Source organism: Cheilinus undulatus, linkage group 16 (assembly GCF_018320785.1).
Source record: "Cheilinus undulatus linkage group 16, ASM1832078v1, whole genome shotgun sequence".
Taxonomy (NCBI): Eukaryota; Metazoa; Chordata; class Actinopteri; order Labriformes; family Labridae; genus Cheilinus; species Cheilinus undulatus.
The window spans coordinates 29,405,778-29,427,410 of record NC_054880.1 but is presented as its reverse complement, the minus strand read 5'-3'; the positions used below and the strand labels follow the sequence as shown (position 1 = coordinate 29,427,410).

At 38.0% G+C, this 21,633-nt stretch overlaps 1 protein-coding gene across 1 annotated transcript in view; it reads left to right on the top strand.

Annotated features, from left to right (window-relative positions):
* Positions 1-19,163, top strand: part of oprd1a (opioid receptor, delta 1a) — a 29,119-nt gene extending 9,956 nt beyond the window's left edge. Inside the window, exons 2-3 of the mRNA XM_041809511.1 lie at positions 15,265-15,620; positions 18,634-19,163. Of these exons, the coding sequence (XP_041665445.1) occupies positions 15,265-15,620; positions 18,634-19,163 (886 nt within the window). The remainder of the gene's footprint in view (positions 1-15,264; positions 15,621-18,633) is intronic.
* The last annotated feature ends 2,470 nt before the right edge of the window (positions 19,164-21,633 follow it).

Here is a 21,633-nt window from a genome sequence, read left to right as displayed (position 1 = left end):
ATGAGCTGCTGCAGCACCACCAGTACACATATTTCCTGCTTCAGTGACGGGGAGATTTAGTTGGAAATAGCCTGTAGTCAGAGTGAACATGACTGTTTGTCAGTAAGAGTCTGTCTGCCAGCTCCCTTGGCTGAGTCAACATGGCTACCGTGTCTTACTGCTTGTCGCCTGTATCTTCCAGCAGCATTTGTATCCCACTGTGTGCCTGTGATGTGTTTGTATGGCCTTCAGGCCCTGAGAGTCCAGTCTGTGTTGTGTATCAGCAGAGAAAAGACTGATGAAGTAAAGCCAAGCAGTGAGTTTCCAGCTGGCCTGCTGGAGAAAAGGCTTGAGAATGGTACAAACAATGAGCAGCTGACTGAGGAAGTGTATCTCCAAGACAGATAAGCAGGTTAATCAATCTAGAGTTGTATAGAACCAGCTCTTTACAAATATTGTGTAAAAACACTGTGTGAAAAAGAGAGGGCAGGTCTTTACTGTACTCTTTGTTATAATATTACAAAGACTCAACATTGATCCACCATTAGCACAGCACTTGGCAACATTCAGAAAAGTATCGCTCAGACCAACAGCTGTTGTGTCTAAAATACTTACTGTTGACAAGTACCTAAAACAGCCACACTTCAAAAGACTGCACTATCCCTTTAATTATTATTAAGGCAGTCATAGCGTTATGATGACAATAAGCTCAGCTCAAACAGAACCTAGGGTTTATGCAGTTTAATTTGAATGCAAAGTATGTACCAGGCGGCTCTCAATCAATGCAGTAACAAAACTTGAGAGAGTCAAGAGTTGCATTTGCAAAAAAGTAAACCCATGTTTTATTTTATGGAAGAATTTCATATAATGATGGACAAAATTGTTTAAAGTGGCCTATCTGAGTCTATCAGAGTCCCTGTTTCCTTTCTCTCTTCTGTTGTCCTGTGTAAGAAAGGCAACCCCCTTCCCCAAAAAGTGCCCTTCCTGGTTGGGACTGTAAGGGAGCCTATGTTGCTTTGCAAGTAGCACAAGTGTGAAGCCAGAAGGCTTAAGCTTTTTTTTTTCCTTCATTTTGTGAAATTTGTCCATGAAACAGTGGTTTATTATTTGTCCAACACATTGCTGCATGGCGGCGAAGAAGGTATTGATGTGCACTGCACATCACCACAAGCACACCATTCTTACAGCTAATTATGATGGTGGCAGCATCATGCTGCAGGGATACTTCTCAGCAGCCCAGGAAAGCTTTTAAAGGTTGAGGGCAAAATATCCAGCTGAAAAATATGACATCACCAAACAAGTAAATAGTGAATAATAACATATTATAATGTGTTACCTAGAAGATATATTGCAAAAATATTTTGTAATACAAACTCAAAGAAGTAAAGAAAGGCAAAGAAAATGGGACAGGCCTTTGCTAAGCAGAGAGTTGTAGTGAACTTGAATGAGTGGGTAAATCTGCCTTTGACCAGTTCTCAGGTTAGTGGAAAGGTATTCAGCACAGAATCATATTAATCAATCAATCAATAAAACTTTATTTATATAGCACCTTTCAAACAAACTCAATTGCAGTTCAAAGTGCTTTCCAGGACTGTAAAGTGATTGACAAAAAGGTAAAGTGGTTAAAAGGTTTAGGGACTAATGCACAAAAAGTAGTTCAATAAAATAGTTCAAAAGACAAATAATAAGTAAAGAGACAGAGATAAAAGACAAAGCAGAAAAGGGAAGAATTTATAGTATATAGCATAAAAACAGTCAAAGTAATAATAAAACAATGATAAAGATTTACTATTCCAAACAATTCAAAGCCCATAAAACTGGACATTAAAAACATACTAGAGTTAAATAAAAATTAAGATTTAAAATTTTCTATAAAATATTAGAATAAAATATATTTTTTTTAATGGAATTGTGATAACCTGTATAATCATAAAATTATAAAGTACTACATAAAAGCAAGGTTTTCAGCTTGCATTTAAAAATCCCAATATTCTCAGCTCCTCTCAGATCCTCTGGCAGGCTGTTCCACAGTCTTGGAGCATAAAAGCTGAAAGAAGAAACACCATACTTTTTAGTTCTGCTCTGTGGAACAGCCGAAGAGAAGTACCAGAGGATCTGAGGGTCCGTCTGGGTTCATAAACTAAAACCATCCCTGATAGGTAGTCTGGGGTGAGGCCATGGAGTGCTTAATAAACTAATATCATGCAGAAAGGCATGGATTGGTAGGGCCAATGATGAGAGCACCATCTTAATTTCAAGTGTGGGAAGGGTTATCAATAAGAGTAGGACAGCACTAAACTATCGGTGGATGCTTTTGTCTTTCTTTAGGACTACTCCAAAGAAACCATGATGTTTGGATTTTACAGTTTTACTGGAGGTTGCAGTAGAGATCATCAGGTAATGAAGACTAATAGTGGACAATTGTCTGTAAAACTGAATTTTCAGTTGTAATGCAGAGTTTAAAGCTGGTGTAGATAAGGAAGCACTGGTTACTTATTTGTTGGGATGATTTGCTGGTATTTTCAGTGGAGGAAGGTGTTTGGCTGTTGTAAGCTGCTATGTTATGGTGGCAAATAATGTGCTAACTTAAAGATAATAGTGCTAAGGTGAATCTTATATTTAACCTGAAAGATTAATAATTTCTCTGGAAATATGAAAGGTAATGTAAGTACTTAAGTGAAATATTATATAATGGGCTTAGTCATTAGTTTTACTTACTTCAGACATTTCAGGGTGAAAATTCAACATATTGTACTTTTATTTTAAAAAGAAAAATAAATGACTAGACCAAAAAAAGTCCAGACAAAGATCAGAAGATCTGCAGTAAAAATACTAAGCAGATTATGTGTTGTAATAAACTGGCTGAATGTTTGGACAAGCTTAAAGATGCAGATTATATTTTGAATTACTTGTTAATGTGTTCAGACATATAGTACTTTACAGTATTATTCTGCTTCATCTCACTGATACGTACTGGTGTCTCCATCAGCCCTGGCTGTTTTGACATGATTTACATATTGATGAGGTAGCAGCCCATGATGAATGGTTAGCTGCATAATAAACCATTTGCAATTGACTGTGATCAATGGTGTCCATGTGAAAAGGCAGAAATCGTTTACACATCTTCAGACACAGAGGTCAACGCGGTCAATACTTCCCCGTGTCTGAGGAGACTGTACATCTAATGTTTAAAACATTTCTTCTGAATGGATGCCGAGAGAAGAGCAGGAGGATGGGATTGGACAGCCGTGACAGCTTGGTTGTAGTGAGTAAAATGAAATGAAATAAACACTATGGATAGTTGGCATTGAACCATCAAAGAGTCAGAGTGAAGAAAGCATGCTTTACTATAACATAAAAGGGGCATTTTGTATAGGTTTCTTCCAACATAATTGGTTCCCCATGCCTTCAAAAAGAGAGGTGGATATCTTAAAAGCCTTCCTTTCCATCTGAATTAACCGTTACATAACCCCAGGACCAGCATAGTGGCAATACAAAAAAAAAAAAAAAAAGAAAAAAAAAATGGATCTGCTTTTAATCACAGTCCACATGTGTTTATGTACAAGCTGCCGATGCCCAGTGTGAAATTAAAGTGTTGTTGTGTTTTCTTGAGAGAAAATGTAGTTTTGAAGCCCAGACTCCTGCAGTAATAGCAGGAAAAAAACCTCCCCTGTAGCAGCCTCTCTAGCTGTATGCCACACTGCTGGTATCCTTATTGGGAACCTCATAATCCAAGCAGGCGCCTATGTGTCAATATGGATGTTTCATTTTATCTCAGGGCCCATAAAGCAGCAGCTAGCCAATTATTTTAGTCCTGTTTTATCCTGCTTGTATAAAAACAAACAGAGCATATAGTAAAAGTTGGCAGACTTGCAGCATTTCCTTCCTGTGACAACCATTTTATCTCCCCAGTATATAAGGCTGTATGGAAAAGCTTCCAAACCCCTTTAGTTGTTTACTGAAGGATAGGTGAAGTGACAGCTTTTCCACAAAGTAGGATGCACTCAGTGCCATCTCTTCCTGTCAGTTTGGATCAGGAACAGGAAGGGAGGGATGTCTTTGGAATCACGGTTCAGTAATAAAAGCAACAAGCGACAAACGTAGTTCTTTCCCCATGACAAAAGAAGGGCTTCACCCTACATGCTCAAAGGCATCAAACACTTTGAGTCACTAGTAAATGGAGAGATGCCTCTTCTTATATACTTTTCCCTTTTGGGATTCATGTTGTTTTGTACTGACTCATTTATTTCATGTATATGAAACATTCTTCTAAGAAAAGCAAGCAAGTTGTTAAACAGACAACCCCTACATAAGCAGGAAGTCATTTAAGCTCCAAGTTCTGCTGCAAAACTTAATAAAGGCATCAGATTAGGAAGAGAAACCACAAGAGAATTCAGCACTGGCCATCTGTTGCTGACCTCACTGTTGCAAAATTACACTTAATTTATAAGCCGAAGAGTGAACTCACACAAGGCCAAGCCAGGAGTAATCTTCCTATTGCCACACCCAGGCCTGGTTACTGCCAGACCTGTTAAATCAAGAAATCACTTAAATAGAACCTGTCTGACAAAGGGAAGTAGGCTAAAAGAGCTACAAAAAATGCTAGCATCTTAAGACATCCAAGAACAGATGAGCATCCATTGACATCTGTCAGTCTGAAAAAGAGTCCCAAAGCCATTTGCAAGGCTTTGGGACTCCAACAAACTAAAGTGAGAGCCATCACCCACAAATGGCAAAAACTTGTATCAGTGGAGAACCTTCCCTGGAGTTTCTGTAGTGGGAAATTTGGGTTGGTCAGACTGGATTCAGTTGAGGGGTTGTCCAAAAATGCCAAAGTCAAAAATCAGGCAAAGAACTGCTCAGCAGACAAAGATTTCCTGATGCAAAAGAGTTTATTTAAGTCTCAGGCAAGTACAAACAATAAACTCTGAGTGGTGGCACCGGACCAACTGAAGAAATGTCTTTCTGCACTGCTTTTTATATGCTTTGGGCCTTCTAGACCCTCCTCTCAGAGGGGCAGAGCTCCTGCCCCCACTTTCTCTATACTTTCCATATTTGGGAGTGTTTATAATGGTGGCTCTTTTGGCCCCTCCTACCCACCTTTATAAACCCGCCCCGAAGACCTTGATTTTTTAAAAATATATTCAATTTGTCATACCTAATACATGTTTCTTAATTTTCTAATCATTACAAGTTCATCAGATGGTTATTTGTATGTTGAGCTTGTTGGTTCTCACTCATAAATACAATCAGAAGATTATACAGTATACACTCATGCATACATTTAGTACAGCGTACCATTGGTTCTAAAACACATACAAATAAATGATTAGGCTTAACCTTAAGAAATATCATACCATATATGTTTGATTAAATGTTAAAGCTTAATGCTGATGTCTGCCTCTCTCCTCTGCTCATCCAGCACACACCTTAACCCTTATGGAGTGGGAGCATCTCTTTGTCTGAGGACAGTACCAGATATTGGGTGCCTCCCACAGGAGAGCATCCATCATCTCCTGCACCTACGTTCCCCTCCAAAAGAACCTTATCTGTCCATATAGTTCATACTATCTACATTTCAGGGAGGGTTGGCGCCTCGCTGTCCCTGGCTCCTTCTACACCTGTCCTCATAAATCCAAATGTGTGTATATTTTGAAATAATGGCCCTTTGTACTTGGTCTAGTGTCTGACGGTAAGAAGATTTGTTAGTATAGTGCTGCAGCTTTGCATTCTGTACAAATAAAGTAATACTTAGTGTGGGTAAAAAACTACAGCCTGTTCTTATGTAACCTTAGATGTAAGCAGTATTGATCATATTTTTAATTCTCATCATTTCCAAAATTACTCCAAGAGCACATCGACAACTGGCCATCAGTTTGTGACATCAGGCTCAAGTGCACTTGGATTATGCAGCTGAACAATGATCAAGACCAGCAAGTCCACCTCTGAATGACTTAAAAATTATTAATGATTTTCAGAGACAAAAAGATCACATATCATCTAGAAGTCACCAAAAGGGTCTAAACTACGCATTGGAGGCATTTGTTAATCATTTTATTGTTGAGAAGGTTGATAAAAAGCTTCAGTTACAAGCCAAAGTTTACAGGTTTCAGTGCAAACGTGATAAACCACATCCCGTTGCCATAACAATGTCAGACCACAACATAGAGGATCAGCATCAAAGTGCCACTGAAGTTAAGGTTTATGTATGAGGTTTTAATATGAGAAAAATATAACAGTCTTTTTACCATCTTTCAAGAGTGTCTCTCTGTTAGTTTGGTGCTAAACTACATTGAAACATTCAGCATAACGTTTGCCAACCTTTGTTATCACGGCTATTACAGATAAGTTAATGAAACTAAGCTCCAGAAGTTAACGTTAGTTTAACTAGAACCCTTTGGACAACAGCTAGCAATGACGTACGATCACCAAAGTACAAAAACTAGAGCAAAATAGGCCAATGAACTCCCAACAAAGTGACATAATGAACAATGCAGCTAGGAGCTAATGTTAGGCTAACATTAGGCTAACTTTAGCTAACATTAGAGATGTTAAAGATAACTTTAAACTTATTTCAGCAAGTGACAATATGTTGCCTCAAATACGGTTTTAACTTACCTTAGAACAGATGTAGACATCCTTGTTAATTTCACTCATGTTGAGTTGATGTGCTCTACCACACAACTTTATCCAAAGAAGACACTTTTCTTAGTTGAGATGTGGCTTAGGAAAGGGTAAAAAATACACTCCGTCGCCCAGACTCTCAGGATACCTTGTGTTGGAGTCACATGTACCCCATGAACACTGTTGACCATTTTTTAACTTAAAATCTCAAAAAAAAAAAAAAAAAAAAAAAGATGAAAACTGACTTTCTGCAATGCATTTCAATTGACGTCCAGGCAGAGGATGTCCGAGTGTATGGGAATGGCTATACGCACTGTGACTGGCTCATCGTATTTGAGGGCGGGACTTAGCCATAGATCAATTAGAGGAAATTTCTTTTTCACACAGGATCAGGTAGGTCTGGATGGGGTTTTTTCTAAAATAAATGAAATCATCATTTAAAAAACTGCTTTTTGTCTTAATTTGGGTTATTTTTGTCAAATGTTATGACTGGTTTGATGATCTGAAACATTAAAGCATGACAAGTATGCAAAAAGTCAATAAGTTTGAACCAGTAACAAGCTGGATGGTCCTCTTTAGTCCATTGGGCATGGGGTTCATAGTTTCCAAAAAGAACTTCAAAATTTGATTTATCTGACCACAGAACAGTCTTCCATTATGAATCAGTCCATGAGCTTTGGCTCAGAGAAGACAGCTGTGTTTCTGGTAAGATTCACTTCTGGCTTGTTCTTTGCATGATACAGCTTTAACCCATGATTTTTCAGTAAAGAATCATGCCCATTTTTAAGACAGTGCAGAGGGCCAGAAAACCAAAGTTAAATTAAGAATTCCAGAAGTGGCCGATCTCACATAATTTTCCACAGCATTGTATAACTAAACAAGGTTTTAATAGGATAATTTAAAAAACATATATTTGGAATTAATGGCCACATGGTATTTTCTACAGTTATATTGTTTCTTTTATCATTGGATGTTAAAAATCCTGATCAAAATTGAATTTATTGTGCAGCTCTAGGTGGGTCCATCTTGCAAAATATCAAGTTGATATGGTTGTGTATACGTATATCTCACCTCGATTGGATAGTTGTGGAGCGGGGCTCAAGAACATTGTCATTGTCTGTAAACACAGTTTATTACTGCATTAAGAAATGTATGCTGAAACTTAATTATTAAGAAAGGAACCCATGTATAAACCAGTCAGAGACCATGTGTCTTGTTATCAGTGCCCCCATCAAAAGAAAGCATCCCTGATGGTTGGGGGGTCCATTAGTGCACATGGCTTGAGTAACTAGAATATTTGTGGATCTATTAAAGTTTAACCCTTTATACAAGCTTTGGAGCCAAGCATGCTTCCAGCTATACCAAAAAGAAAAAGAATAGGGCTCACCTTTTCAGCAAGACAGTGCCTAAACAGATCCTGGGTGCCTTGCAACAGCATGTCTCTGTAGTAAAGCAAGTATGGGGAATAAACTGTCCTTTCTGCAGTTCTGATTTGTCAAGCATTGAAAATACATGAAGTATTATGAAACATAGAATATACAAAGGAGACTCCAGTCTGTCAAATAGTAGAAATCCTAGATCTTGGACAGAATTGGGGAGTGTTTCAATTTCAAAATAAACCAGCCCCTTCAACTCCCAGATGGTTTCAGAATGGAGAGAAGAAGGTTGCCCGTCTGTCTGTCCATCCATCCATAAGGGACATTCTTACGAATGCAATATCTCAAACACTTGCCCTTAAATCTAAGGAGCAAAATAGACCCACTGAGGAATTTTGACAACTTTGGTGCAATCCTACACTTTTACTTGAGGCTGAACACGTTAGATTTTGGAGGTGAAATATGTAGCTCTGTAATCTAATGTTTATAACAAAAAATACGATTATACAACAAAAGCAATAAGATTTCTACCAATCATACCATCACAAAACAACAACCCAGCCCTTCTTCTTGAACTACCACTATCTTGTGGAGGCATATTTACTCCAGGCAAATCTTCTATTTGATTTAAAGTCAATTTAATTTACAACCCCAACCCCCCAAATGTTGGGGCTCTTTATAAAAAGTAAAAAAAAAAAGAATGTAGGGATTTGTAAACCTCATAAACCCATATTTTATTCACAATAGACTAGAGTGACACGTTGTAGGAGTTCTAGGAGTGGAGTGTTGTCCCATTCTTGTCTTATGTAATATTCTAGCTGCTCTGCAGTCCTGGGTTTTCTTTCTTTTCTTTTCCTATTAGAGTTGCAAAGTATTGTATTCAGTTGTTTACAGTTTGTACAGTGTCCCAAAATTTTTGGAATTAGGGTTGTATTTAGCATATAACACACTTTTGGTTTAAATTTTGTTGTTGGAACATGTTTCCATAACATTTTAACAATGTTTTCAAGACTTTTAGGAAACTTGACTGTACATCTTTTGATGTTTAAATAGCTGACTTTAGGTGAACCCCACAGAGATAGAAAAAAAATGCTTATTGATTACAATTCTGACTTTTTAAAGCAAATATCATGTCTCTCTTCAGTCAGTCCCAATCAGTCTGCTTTGTCAACACATGAGTTGCTTGTCTATCATCTGACTTCTCAAGTAAATGTGGGTTTCACAAATAGCCGGTTGTATCCAAGGTAACTGATGAAACATGAAGGACAATGTCAGCCTGCTTTACATAGCTACACCGGTGTAATTGCTGCTCCTGGTTTGAAAAAGCCCTTCCCACAGTTCTTCTTTTAGTTCCTTCCATAACCAGAGAGATTAACTCTGTGGGGTTCTTCTGTTATAATATATTCACTGTAATATTATAAGGCACAATGAATTAGAATCTGAGCCTCAAAGTTGAAAGACTTCAGCAGGACTTTCTTTGATGGGCCCTTTGCATTCAGACCCTTTATTCAGCCATTGCATCCCTTTAGCAGCTGTTGGTTGAAGCATGTACAGCTCAACGGCTCTAGAATTAAAAACACCATTGATTTCTCCGTAGCGGTTTCTCATTCATAGTAAATCCACAACCATCCAAGGTAGACTTACTATGTGCTACCTGACAACTGCAACAACAGTACATGCTAATGTTGAAGACAAAAGGGGATCTCAGCCTCATTTTAGGAGAAACAAGTTACAATTTTCATGGAAAGAAGAACTTGCAGCGACGTCTCTGATTGGTGATTCCCCTTGTTATCATGTAAATATGGTTCTATCAGTGAGCGGTTGATGATGCAAGCTCAAACTGTATACACAGCCTATCCCAAACTTAAAGTCTTTGCACACTTAGTCTGTGACTTGGGGATGTGGTCCAATGATGTGAGAAGGGCTGTCACTCTCGCTCATGCCCTGCCTCGTCTTCATGAGACTAGTGATACTTACTAGTGATAGAAATTTCAGCTCTTCACAGTGATCTGGATCATTTAGCAGCAGGAAGTGCAGGCTCTTTTGGCTCCCAAATGGTCATTGGTTCATTTTTGCCTTTATTTGACCTGTCAAATTCATTCATGTCATGACATTAGATTGACATTTGTGCTGGTATTTTCCTCCAATCATTTTTTGATTAATGAAAATGTCACACAATTAAACACCTGGCTGTTCAAATGAAGCCTACTCTCTGACTGGGCTAAATGAGACTACTGATATAAAACAATGAAACACCACCAAGCAGGAGTCCTTCATACATGGTGTGCCTGTAATGGAGTGGTGTGAGGAAAAGATCATTCCAATCAATAAATCAAATAACACACACAATTTTGAAAGGGCTCTCAAGCACAAGACTGATGGCCACTCTCACACACTGTTCATGTGAGAAACCATCTGTTTCAGAACGGAAGTGCTGTAATTTGCTGGTACATTTTAGATTTTTTTTTTTCAACTTTATTCATATACAAAATCTAGCACTTATCAGCTGATCTCACACAAGACCCTATCAGCTGACAGCCTGCTGATTTGCTCAAAGCACGCTATTGGCTAATTGCTCTTATGCTGCCTTATTTAAACTTCTCTTGCCTGACTGCAGCCGGACTCCTCTTCTTCTCATCCTTAATAAAAAAGAGCAACCTGACTATTCACAAATGGCACATGCACCTTCAGGAGAGTCTTTGTGTAACTGCAAACTTCTCATAAATTTGACTTTTTTCTGATAAATTTTGACTTTCATTGCATAATTTTTTACTTTTATCTCAATAAATTTTACTATTATTTAATAATTTTCCCTTTTATCTCATATTTTTGACTTTATTTCTCATAATTTTGATTTTTATCTCATGTTTTTGACTATTATCCCTAATTTTTGACTTTTATCTCATTAAATTTCACTGTTATTTAATAATTTTCACTTTCATCTCATAGATTTTACTTTATTTCTTATAATTTTGACTTTGATCTCATGTTTCTGACTTTTATATCATAATTTGACTTTTTATCTCATTTTTTACTTTTAATTCATAGCTTTGACTTTTACCTCATAATTTTGACTTTCATCCCATATTTATGACTTTTATCTCATTAATTTTTTACTTTTTACCATCATTTTGACTTTTTGTCACATAACTGACTTTTATGTCATATTGATTTTTATCTCATTGTTTGGACCTTTTAACAGTTTTGACTTTTTAACAGAATTTTGACTTTCATATCATCCTTTTGACTTTGATCTCATGATTTTGACATACTTTTCCATAATTTTAACTTTTTATCTGACATATTTGGCCTTTATTTCTCATAACTTGTGCTTTTATCTCTATGACTGAAAGTCTCATAATTTTGACCAAGGTTTGTTTTGTTTTTTTTTGTTTTGTTTTTTTTTTTTTTTTTGGTTATGATTACATAACCATGTGTTTTTTTTTTTTTTTGTTGTTGTTTGTTTGTTTGTTTGTTTTTTTGTTTGTTTTTTTTTAAGTGATGCAAACAGGCTTTGGTACCTTTCACATTAAAAAAAAATGATGAATAAATTTTGTGCCTGAACACACTTGGGAATGTACACATCCCAGCACTCTAGGTGGTGGTATGCACATAAAGTTTTCTAACTGCCTAAGCAGAAGGAAACAGTATAAAGGACAGCCACAGAAGCCATTTGCATCAACATTTATCACTTTTTTATTACTTTATTTATTTGCTCTGTGTGGACATGGAGTCCATCCTGCAGACTCCCATTGATGATTTTATTATGATTAAGAAGCTACTTCAGACCCACTTCCATTTTTGACATATGCTGTGCAGCTCGGGATTAAATGAGCTTCGGATCTTGCTAGAAAACATCAAATATTTAAGTTTTTATACAGTCTGACAGATAACAGTATAATGGAAAAATAAAATTTGACCTTTTTTTTAAGCTCAAGTTCACCCCTGTGGGAAAAAATGGCTACAAAATGGGCTCAGAAAAGGATGCTAGTACCTACCTTGGTTTACATCACAGCAGCATGTTTGATGAGCATTTCGAGGATCTAGCTCTTCACGTAGCTTTCATGTTGTTGTGGAAAGAATGGCTTTCAAAATCAAAGCCACCATACAAGAAAGAGTTTTAATAATTTACCAAGCGTTATGGTGTCTTTTCAGTGGATTGAAATGTCTTTAGGGAATTCCTGGGTACCCTGAAGACAGCTGTTCTGTCAAATGTTAGTAAATTATTGATGGTTTTTTTTTTGGCATCATAGCTGTAAGTGTGCAGCTCTTTTCCAAATCAGTTTTCTTACTGTGGCCAGCCTCTTTTTCAGCACTGATGTACTTTCCTCCTCATTTTCATTTCTCTGCTGCCATACTGGTTTCCAAATAGGCCAATATGTTCTCCCCTAGAGAGGTAAATGTTGCAAGAATGGGGCTTTAATTTCATTTATGCGCCCCAGTAAGCCATGCCATTGATCGAGTGTACACAACGGCAGCTCCCTGAAAATGCCATTTCTAAATGGAATGCAGCCCTTCATTGTGTAATAAATTACACCTGTGCTTTTTTCTGCTGCGACATCAAAAGGCTTGTTCCCTGCATTGAAATACATTTTCTGTTATTTTTACATTGTACATTTCTTGTCTATAGAAGAGACAGTTATGATGACATTATCTAGAGACTGACACTGGATCTATCTGTGAACAATGGAACAACTGATGGGACTCTTTGAAAGCACACTTTGAACATTCACATCAAACTGAATCTTTATATCACAATATTCCAGCCCACATGAATAGGTCAGAAATATATCATCTAGATCAGCCCACAACACTGTCATCTGATAGGCATCAACAATTAAACCCTTGATGAGCTGATTTCCAGCACAGATGTTATAATTCAGCTTGAAGTCTCAGAGTCTTTACAGGCTGCAAAGAGAAGCTGAAATGAAGCTCCAATTTACTGTCATGAAACAGTTTTTTCTATTCCATGCCCGGGAACTGAGTTTTAAGTGCAGCTTTTTCATTTACTTTGGCTGGAATGGAAAAGAATAACAGAGAATACATTAAAACAAAATGTAGTAAAGTAAATTAAGGAATGATTAAGCCATTTACATCCCTATTCTTATGGGATTAGTATATCCCATAGATCCTGTGGACCTCTAATGATAAGTCCTAATCGCAGTGGATGTAAGTGTTTTAGTTCTGTGCAATAAAAGAACATTTCAGACATTTACAGACTATATTTCATTACACACAGAGCCTCTTTTATGAAAAACCTGGCACAAAAATTATGGAGATTTGTGTTTGGTTGATTATTTTTTTGGTATAACAATGCTTCTTGGCAATAAATCATATACCAGTGGAAAGTCTGTTTATTTACTCAATTATGTCGGTCACTCTGGAACGAATAGTACCCCCAAGTAGCCTCTATTAAACTCCACGGTGGGGGCGAGCATCATCATCTTTTCAGACTGTGGAGATATGGGATCGCCACTGGTTGCAGAATCAAATCTCTCAAACATGACATATCGATTTCCGGATCTTGATAGGGTCCATGCGATAGGGCAACTTCAAGCTTGTGTTCCACAAAACCAAGTTGCAGCAACGTTTGCTGTGAGCCCAAGTACAATCTCCAAACTGAAGGCCAGGTTTCACATCACAGGGCATGTGAGAAACAAGTCACGAAGTTGACAGCACCCCAGGAAGACTGTTTCCTCAACCTGTCAGCCCTTAGCAACTGTTGGCTGGCTTCTACAGATTTGCAGTGAAGGTTTGTAGGACAATATGGCTGACAGCTCTATGCCCAGACTCATCTTTGCTAGGAGGCCTGACCTTCACCGTCAGGCCCATTTGCATTGTTGTTAACACATTCTCTTGAACCTGAACATGCAGAGGAGCGTTATGAGTCCAGGTTCTGCCTACGGCAAATGAATCGTGGGGTAAAAGTGCAGATTACACTGTGCTAATTGCTGCATCATTTGAGTAACCTCTTTTGGTGGAGGCAGTGTGATGGTGCAGCATCTCCCTCTCTGGAAAAACAAGGCTTGTCATCATTGGAGACAATCTGAATGCAGAAAGATATCGAGATGAGATTCTGCAACCAGTGGCAACCCCATATCACCCCTGTCTGGGACAAACTCTTTCCTCCAAGATGACAATGCTGGCCTTCACAGAACCAGGTTTATCAGAGACTACCTCCAGAATTTGGGAGGTCAACACTTATTTTGGTCACTTCCCTATCTTTACAGTAAAAAATTAACAATATGAAAAAAAAAATGTATTGATTCTTTTATGGTGCAGGGTGAAAAGTCTTTATGATGTGCCTGAAAATCAGTTACCCTTTTACCATCAATATTAGCACAAAAAGCCCAAGGTCATTGTATTGGCTGTGTAAAATGTGAGCCAAAAATCCATACCAATCAATCTGGCTTGGTCTTATTCTCATATAACAGAACAACTACGAGTGTCCCTATAATGTGGCTGTATTTATTCCATTCTCCTCCCATTAAACTATGAGATACATAGGCTTTTATGAAGCAGAAATTCAAAATAGAATATAAGATAAGTTTGTCCATGCAGTATCTGCTTAATGTATTCATACCCTATTCAGAAATGGAATATCTTAATAAACTTTCCTTGTCCCTTTGTGCCTTTAGGCTGTCCACTCTACATGCAAGTTTGATTGTATTTAAATGTAATGATCTAAAAATCCTGCTATCTCTTGGGGAACTAATGAAGCTGAGTTGTATGTAGTACAAATATATCTTCTGAGGATTCTGATAAGAGAAACTAAGCCTTATGCCTTAGAGGACAAAATGACCCCAATAAGTCAATGTTGTTCCACATAAAAAGACTGAGGAGACCATTATTTATTTATTTATTTATTTTCAATATCTTCATCTCACAAAAAAAAAAAAAAAAAAAAAAACAGTGCACAGTCCCACTCTAAAAGCTCAGGCGGTGCAGTGAATATATATGTTTTTGTATTTAAAAGCTGCTGTACTGTCTAACCCCAAGTCTCTGGTGCTTTCTGTGTAAGTAGGTTGCTTGATCAGAGGCCAACAAGCCAATTGTAACCATTATCTCAAATCACCCGTTTAGAAAAAAAATCTAAGCTGTGAAGAATTAGCATTAGACGTTTGGTGCCGTACCCTAAGCATGAGGGAATTATCTCTCGTTATGTAAGCCGTAAAGTCATGCCATACATTTCACTTTCAAATCCCTGTATTCCATAACAGAGACCTCCACAACCACTTGTTCTCATTACTGCCTCTTCTTTCTTTAAATATTTTCTCTCTGCCAGATACACCAAGATGAAGACCGCCACAAACATCTACATCTTCAACCTGGCTCTCGCCGATGCCTTAGCCACCAGTACGCTGCCATTCCAGAGTGCCAAATACCTCATGAACACCTGGCCGTTTGGAGAGGTCCTGTGCAAGTTAATAATAGCCATCGACTACTACAACATGTTCACAAGCATCTTCACTCTGACCATGATGAGTGTGGACCGCTACATTGCCGTGTGCCACCCAGTCAGGGCGCTGGAGTTTCGTACACCGGTCAAGGCCAAGATGATCAATGTGCTTATTTGGGTCCTGTCCTCTGCTATCGGGGTGCCTATTATGATCATGGCTGTGACCAAAGTGGCAGACAACGGTGAGATGCAGTTATCCTTATCATTGTTGTCTTTAATGATTGATTCAGATCTTTTTCCATTGTCCATCTTTCTTCAAGCATTTGATGAACCACACAGACTGAATCAGTGGGGCTCATTCTTCTGAATCTTTGACTCACGTCACACTAGAAAAGACCTTAAACATGCTTTTTACGGCCTGATTAGCTTTAATTATGCTAGGCTTCTGGTCTTTTATCAGTGTTCATGGCACACAAAAGAAAATCAAGAACAGAGGTGATTATTAATCAAGTTCACCCTTGTGGAAAACAACACTATTGTTAGAGAAAATGGCAGTGAAATACATTTGCTACTGACACCAAAAACACTCCTTTGAAATCACAAGTAATACTGTGATTATGTTGATCGATGCATTTGTTGTTCAAGGATTTTGGGAAAAGAAAAAAAAAAGGAAAAAATGCTTTCTTTTTTGTAAGTCTTGTGTTTGGTCTGATTAGCTCCAAGAATAAATGGACTAAAGATAAAGCTCAATTCTTTTTAAAGTAGACCCTAAAGAGGCAAAATCTCTACCTCATAAAGCCTTAAAGGTAATGAAATTTTACCCATTCTTAGTTTACTGACTCAGAAACTAACCCAGCATTCATATGAATAATACTGAATGGTCTTGAACTTGTGCTCCTCTGGACTTCCTGTGTTTACATGGACGTTAGCATCGTGGCTCCTATCAGGTTTTATGAGTATCCTGGTTTCTGTTCGTGCATGTATACATTGTCAGAAACCGGGATATGCCAGTATCTCTGCACATGAAAACACAGTATGATGGAAACTCCCTTCCCAAACACCATCTATGGGGTGTTGGCCATTTAGATATGAAATATCCCATGCCATGCATATGTGAAACACCATCTGATGTGTCTGGCTACCATTACCCAGCACTGCTAATAAATAATTTTGTGGATGGTGTAGAATATGGTGTTACAAAGCAGTGTTATTTTGGCAGCTATTTTCAATTTCAGTCTTAGTCTTAGTCTTTAGATGAAATGTCTTTTACTTTTCGTCACATTTAAGTCATTTTTATCCTTTCTAGTTTTAGTCAAATTCATAGTCGATGAAAACTACGTTACATTTTAGTCTAGTTTTAGTTACCTTGATGAAATTTAAACCTACTTTTTGTCAGTTTTAATCATCACAGATCTATTTTTGTTAGTCTAGTTTTTGTCATGGAAAAAAAGGCTGTCGACGAACATTTTTAGTCATAGTTTTAGTCGACAAAATTAATACTGTTACAAAGCATTTTAAGAAGTCAGATTGCATAAGAAGTGCTAAGCTTATGTCAGTTCAACATGTACTTTCCCCTAAAAGGAAAGGATCCATTTAGTCCAACTTTCCTGGCCCAACATGTACAGTGCTTGCAGAATCTAGCAAGTGGCCAAGTAAAAAAACTTTAAAGTTTGAAGTAATTTGTTTCAACCAATATATAGTGCTGTAAAAATATACAGTGCTTAACAAATTTATTAGACCACCCTAACCCTAAACAAAGTAAGGTTTATGCCACAACTGCCCTAAATTAACAGCATTGGTAATTACCAAAAGCATTTTTTATGTTTCTGCAATGGTTAATGCACCAATATGTAGAAACTCTTTAACCCAAATGATATTTTTAATGCTAAAATATAATTATTATTGTTATGAGTTTTCAAATTTACTGATTGACAAAAAAACTGAAAAAAAATAGTAAAGCACATTAATATTTCTTGATTAATATGTCAAATTATAGTTATTTACTTGCATTCCTGAACAGAAAAAATGAGTTTTAGTGGTTGAATGTTATGCTTGATTAGTTTCTGACTTCTCAAAAAAGCCCAGTGAGCCGGCTTAAATTTGGGTGAATTCACTTTGAAATCCCTCATTCCTGTTCAAAATGCAAAAACATGGAGAGCTCACTGAAAATGAAAGAGTCCACGTTAAAGCACTTCATGATGCTGGATGGTCTTTGAGACAAATATGACCGGTGGTCTAATAAATTTGTTAAGCACTGTATATATGCCTCCTTCTCAAGTTCTTTTTGTTGTTGTTGTTGTCTTTTGTGACACTTAAATATTTCAGATCATCCAAGTAATTATAATGTAAAAAAAAACAAGCAAACAAACAAACAAAAAAAGGATTACCTGAGTAAAAAATGCAGCTTCAAAATTATTACTTTATTGATTAAGGGGAAAAAAAAGCCATCCAATCCTTCCTGGTCCTATATGAAAAAGTAATTGTCCCTCCTGGATGAGATGTCAGTGCACTCTTGGAGTAGTTTTTGTTGGTACCTTTGTCTAATACTGAAACTTATTTGATCATCTGAAACATCTAAGTGTGACAGGTATGCAAGAAAGTAAAAAATCTCGAAAGGGGGAAATACTTTATCACAGCACTGTATACTTACCTTAAATAATGTCTATAAATGGACCTTGCAACTTTAAATTGTCTTTTGAGATAGTTAAAATAAAGGTAAATAATTTTAGTTATGTTTGATATGGTTCCAAGTTTTCTCCTTTGGTGGATAATGGTTCTCACTGTGGTTCACTGGAGTCTAAAAGCCTTAGAAATTGCTTTGAAACCCTTTCCGGTCTGATAGATGTCAGTGACTTTGTTTCCTGGCACATAGTTCTGGGACTCAAGGGAGCCACAGTAAGAGCCATTATCCACAAATGGTGAAAACTTGAAACAGTAGTGAACAGTCCTAAATCAACGAAAGGGTAAAGGTCACAATACCCAGAGACATTATTAATACAATCCTCTGAAATAGAGTGTCTCAATTCTGTTAGTTAGAGCTGTATACAAAGACAGAATACAGAGACTGAGTCTTTGAATGATGCTACCTCTGAAATGAGACAGATAGGATTCCTTTCAATCTCTTAAAGTGTGATGGAGAAATCCATTTTATAAGGAATATCCCTCCAATAGTATTAATATCTTTCTGTTTCTTATGTTCTGAAGAAACAAGTTTCAGTCTCACAACACTTACTAACCATCCTGCCCTCTCTCCAGGTAAAACCATTTGCATGCTAAAGTTCCCAGACCCTGACTGGTACTGGGACACCGTGACAAAGATCTGTGTCTTCATCTTTGCCTTCGTGGTCCCTGTGATGGTCATTACTATATGCTACGGCCTGATGATCCTGCGTCTGAGAAGCGTCCGTCTGCTATCAGGCTCCAAGGAGAAAGACCGCAACATGCGTCGTATTACCCGCATGGTCCTCGTGGTGGTTGCAGCATTTATCATCTGCTGGACCCCCATCCACATCTTCATCATTGTGAAGACGATGGTGGAGATTGACAGCAGGAACCCCTTTGTGATAGCCAGCTGGCACCTGTGCATCGCTTTGGGCTACACCAACAGCAGCCTCAACCCTGTACTCTATGCATTCTTGGATGAAAATTTCAAGAGATGCTTCAGGGATTTCTGCCTACCCTGCAGGACCCGCGTGGAGCAGCACACTCTGACCAGAGGCCGCAACACCACCAGGGAACCGGTGTCTGTCTGCGCTCCATCAGAAGTAGGGAAGAAGCCGGCATGACTAGGCATGGACCGGGTCCCCCACAGCTCTCGCTCGAGACGGATCCAGCAAGATCTGCAGTCTGAAGTCACCCAGATCTCCACAACAGAGTTTTAGAATATTTTAATGAGAATAGAAAGTTTCAAGAATATGAGTCATGAGTGTGCAAGTACTTTCTTATTTGGCGAATAAAAAAGGACATTCAAAGGAAAGGCTAAGGGTAATGGAAACGAAGTTTCACTCTTTTCTATGAAAGTTCTGATAAAGTGTAATCTTTATTCTGTCAGGAAATGTGACACCTTCAGAAGGCAGTGACAGTAAATTTGGTGAAAGCCCTGAGAAAGAATCCAAATTTAAAAGCAAGACTATGAACCAGAAAGTATCCAGCTCTTTTGTCTGGCCAAATCACCTCACTACATGAGGACTGGAGTTTTTGTTTGGTGCGAAATGGACAAAGAAAAATTTGCAGGCTTCTATCTTGTCAAGCAATGCATTGCATCATTCGGGCATTATGCTTTGGATGATATTGTGAATTATGGGGAGGGAGAGAAATAGTAACAGAAGTCATAAACAACCTTTTCAGAACTTCTTCAAAAGGAAGCTCGGCTGTATTTGGTGTTACAAATGAGATTTTGACTTTTTGATGTACTAAAGAAGCACTGAGTAAGAGAGATCTTTAATATCAACTCAAAACAAATGAACATTTCAGAGCACAGCCACATATACCCACCGACAGCTGGATGATGAATTGTTGCGCAGGCTTTTTCAAAATAAGGTCAACCACTCTGTACACAGAGAGGAATGGATATCTTGTGTTCTGCGCTGTGATTCAACCAGCCTTTCTGAAGCCAAACAAATCAAATTCCCCTCAGCATTTGCCATCATCATTGCTGTGTTGGAACAGGAATTAGGGCTCGATGTTCCTTGGATTTGAATATGTGTTTCATAAATCAGATGAAACCATGATCAAGCCCTGTTTGTGGGTTTTTGTGTCAAATAGAAACTCTCACAGCACTGAAGCTTGATTTTTATGGACTTCCTTTCTGCTCACCTACTTGACTTTCAAAGGTTGTGTCGGGCCTGCAGAGAGCCTCTGAGCAGAATGACTAAATAGATAAACCTGCTTCTGGAGGACACTGTTGGCAGCCCTGACACTCACCTCATCAGTCCATTGCTCAAAACAAATATAAAGTCAAAGAACACCTCGGAAATGGGGCTGAGAGCTGCTTCACATCTGTGCAGCTGCAGACATCTATCCTGATCTTAAACTGCTTCAAGGAGATTATTGATCTGCATGTTAAAGCTGTCCATCTGTCACACTGAATATTGATAGCATATTTAAGAGTGGCGAAAACCTGAGGAGTAATTTATTCTGGCTAATTTATTTACTCGGAGAGATCATGAAACCAATCAAACTGGAGACATCAATCAATGGATGCTGTGTTAGAGAACTTTTCATCTGTGTATACCGGAGGTAATGATGTGGAGTTTATCAGGTTTTTTTCTCTAAATACAAAAGTGTCAAAATATGATAAAATTTTGATCAGTGTAGAAATGATAGCTCAGCATTTGGTTACTAATTCCAATAAAGGTCAATAAAAGTTGCCAAAGTTTTTAGTTAATGAGTAAGTAACTGCTGGTTAGTCTAGAGTTGAAAGAAGAATTAACGAATTGCTAGCCACGAGTTAACATGTAGGTGGTGATGCATTTTTGGATTCTGTAATATGACTTTAAGGTGCACACTGAGCCCTGTTGGTTTATTCTTTATCATTCTTTGTGAAAATTATCAGTCTGAGAAAAACAGTCATCAAGCAGTAAGGATGATTTTGTGAAACAGGAGTCTTTTAAAGTTCAGCCCTCCACATGTGGAGGTCGATGCTTTCTGGACAGGACCAAAAAATGATTCAGTGAACTGCTGACTTAGGCTGGCCACACACTAGACGATTTTCAAATGGGAGACCACAGACATAAGGGCAGTTCCAATTTATTTATTTTTTTTCATCTTATAATCCTCTGAGCACACTAGACCAGTGTTTCGCAAACTTTTTTCTGGCGACCCACTTTTTAGAAGGTAAAAACCGCCATGACCCAACAACTTCATTTTCTGTTGTGTCTGCCTTCTGGACTGTCCTCAGCTGGATAGTTGATCTTATGGTCAGTGGATAATGTTAATTCTAGACTCAAGCTATTCATGACCTAGCACTTTGAATTTTATGAGCCTAGAAGTGGGCCACTTTACCTCCATCATGTAGGCTCTTGTTTCAAGCTCGGCCCCTTGGGCCTTCAGCAGTTGTCTGGTCTGGAACAAGGAGTTTCTTGTTATTAGCAAAGCATCCATTACTGTGACTTAAGCTCTTTTGCCATCTTGTGGCTGGTAGTCTTGTTTTGAACATGTTGTTTTAACGGTGGAGGGTTCGATTGTTACAGGGTTGAGCTTCCTATTGTGGCAAAAATGTGCACTGCAAGTATAAATGCCCTCACAGTAAAGACA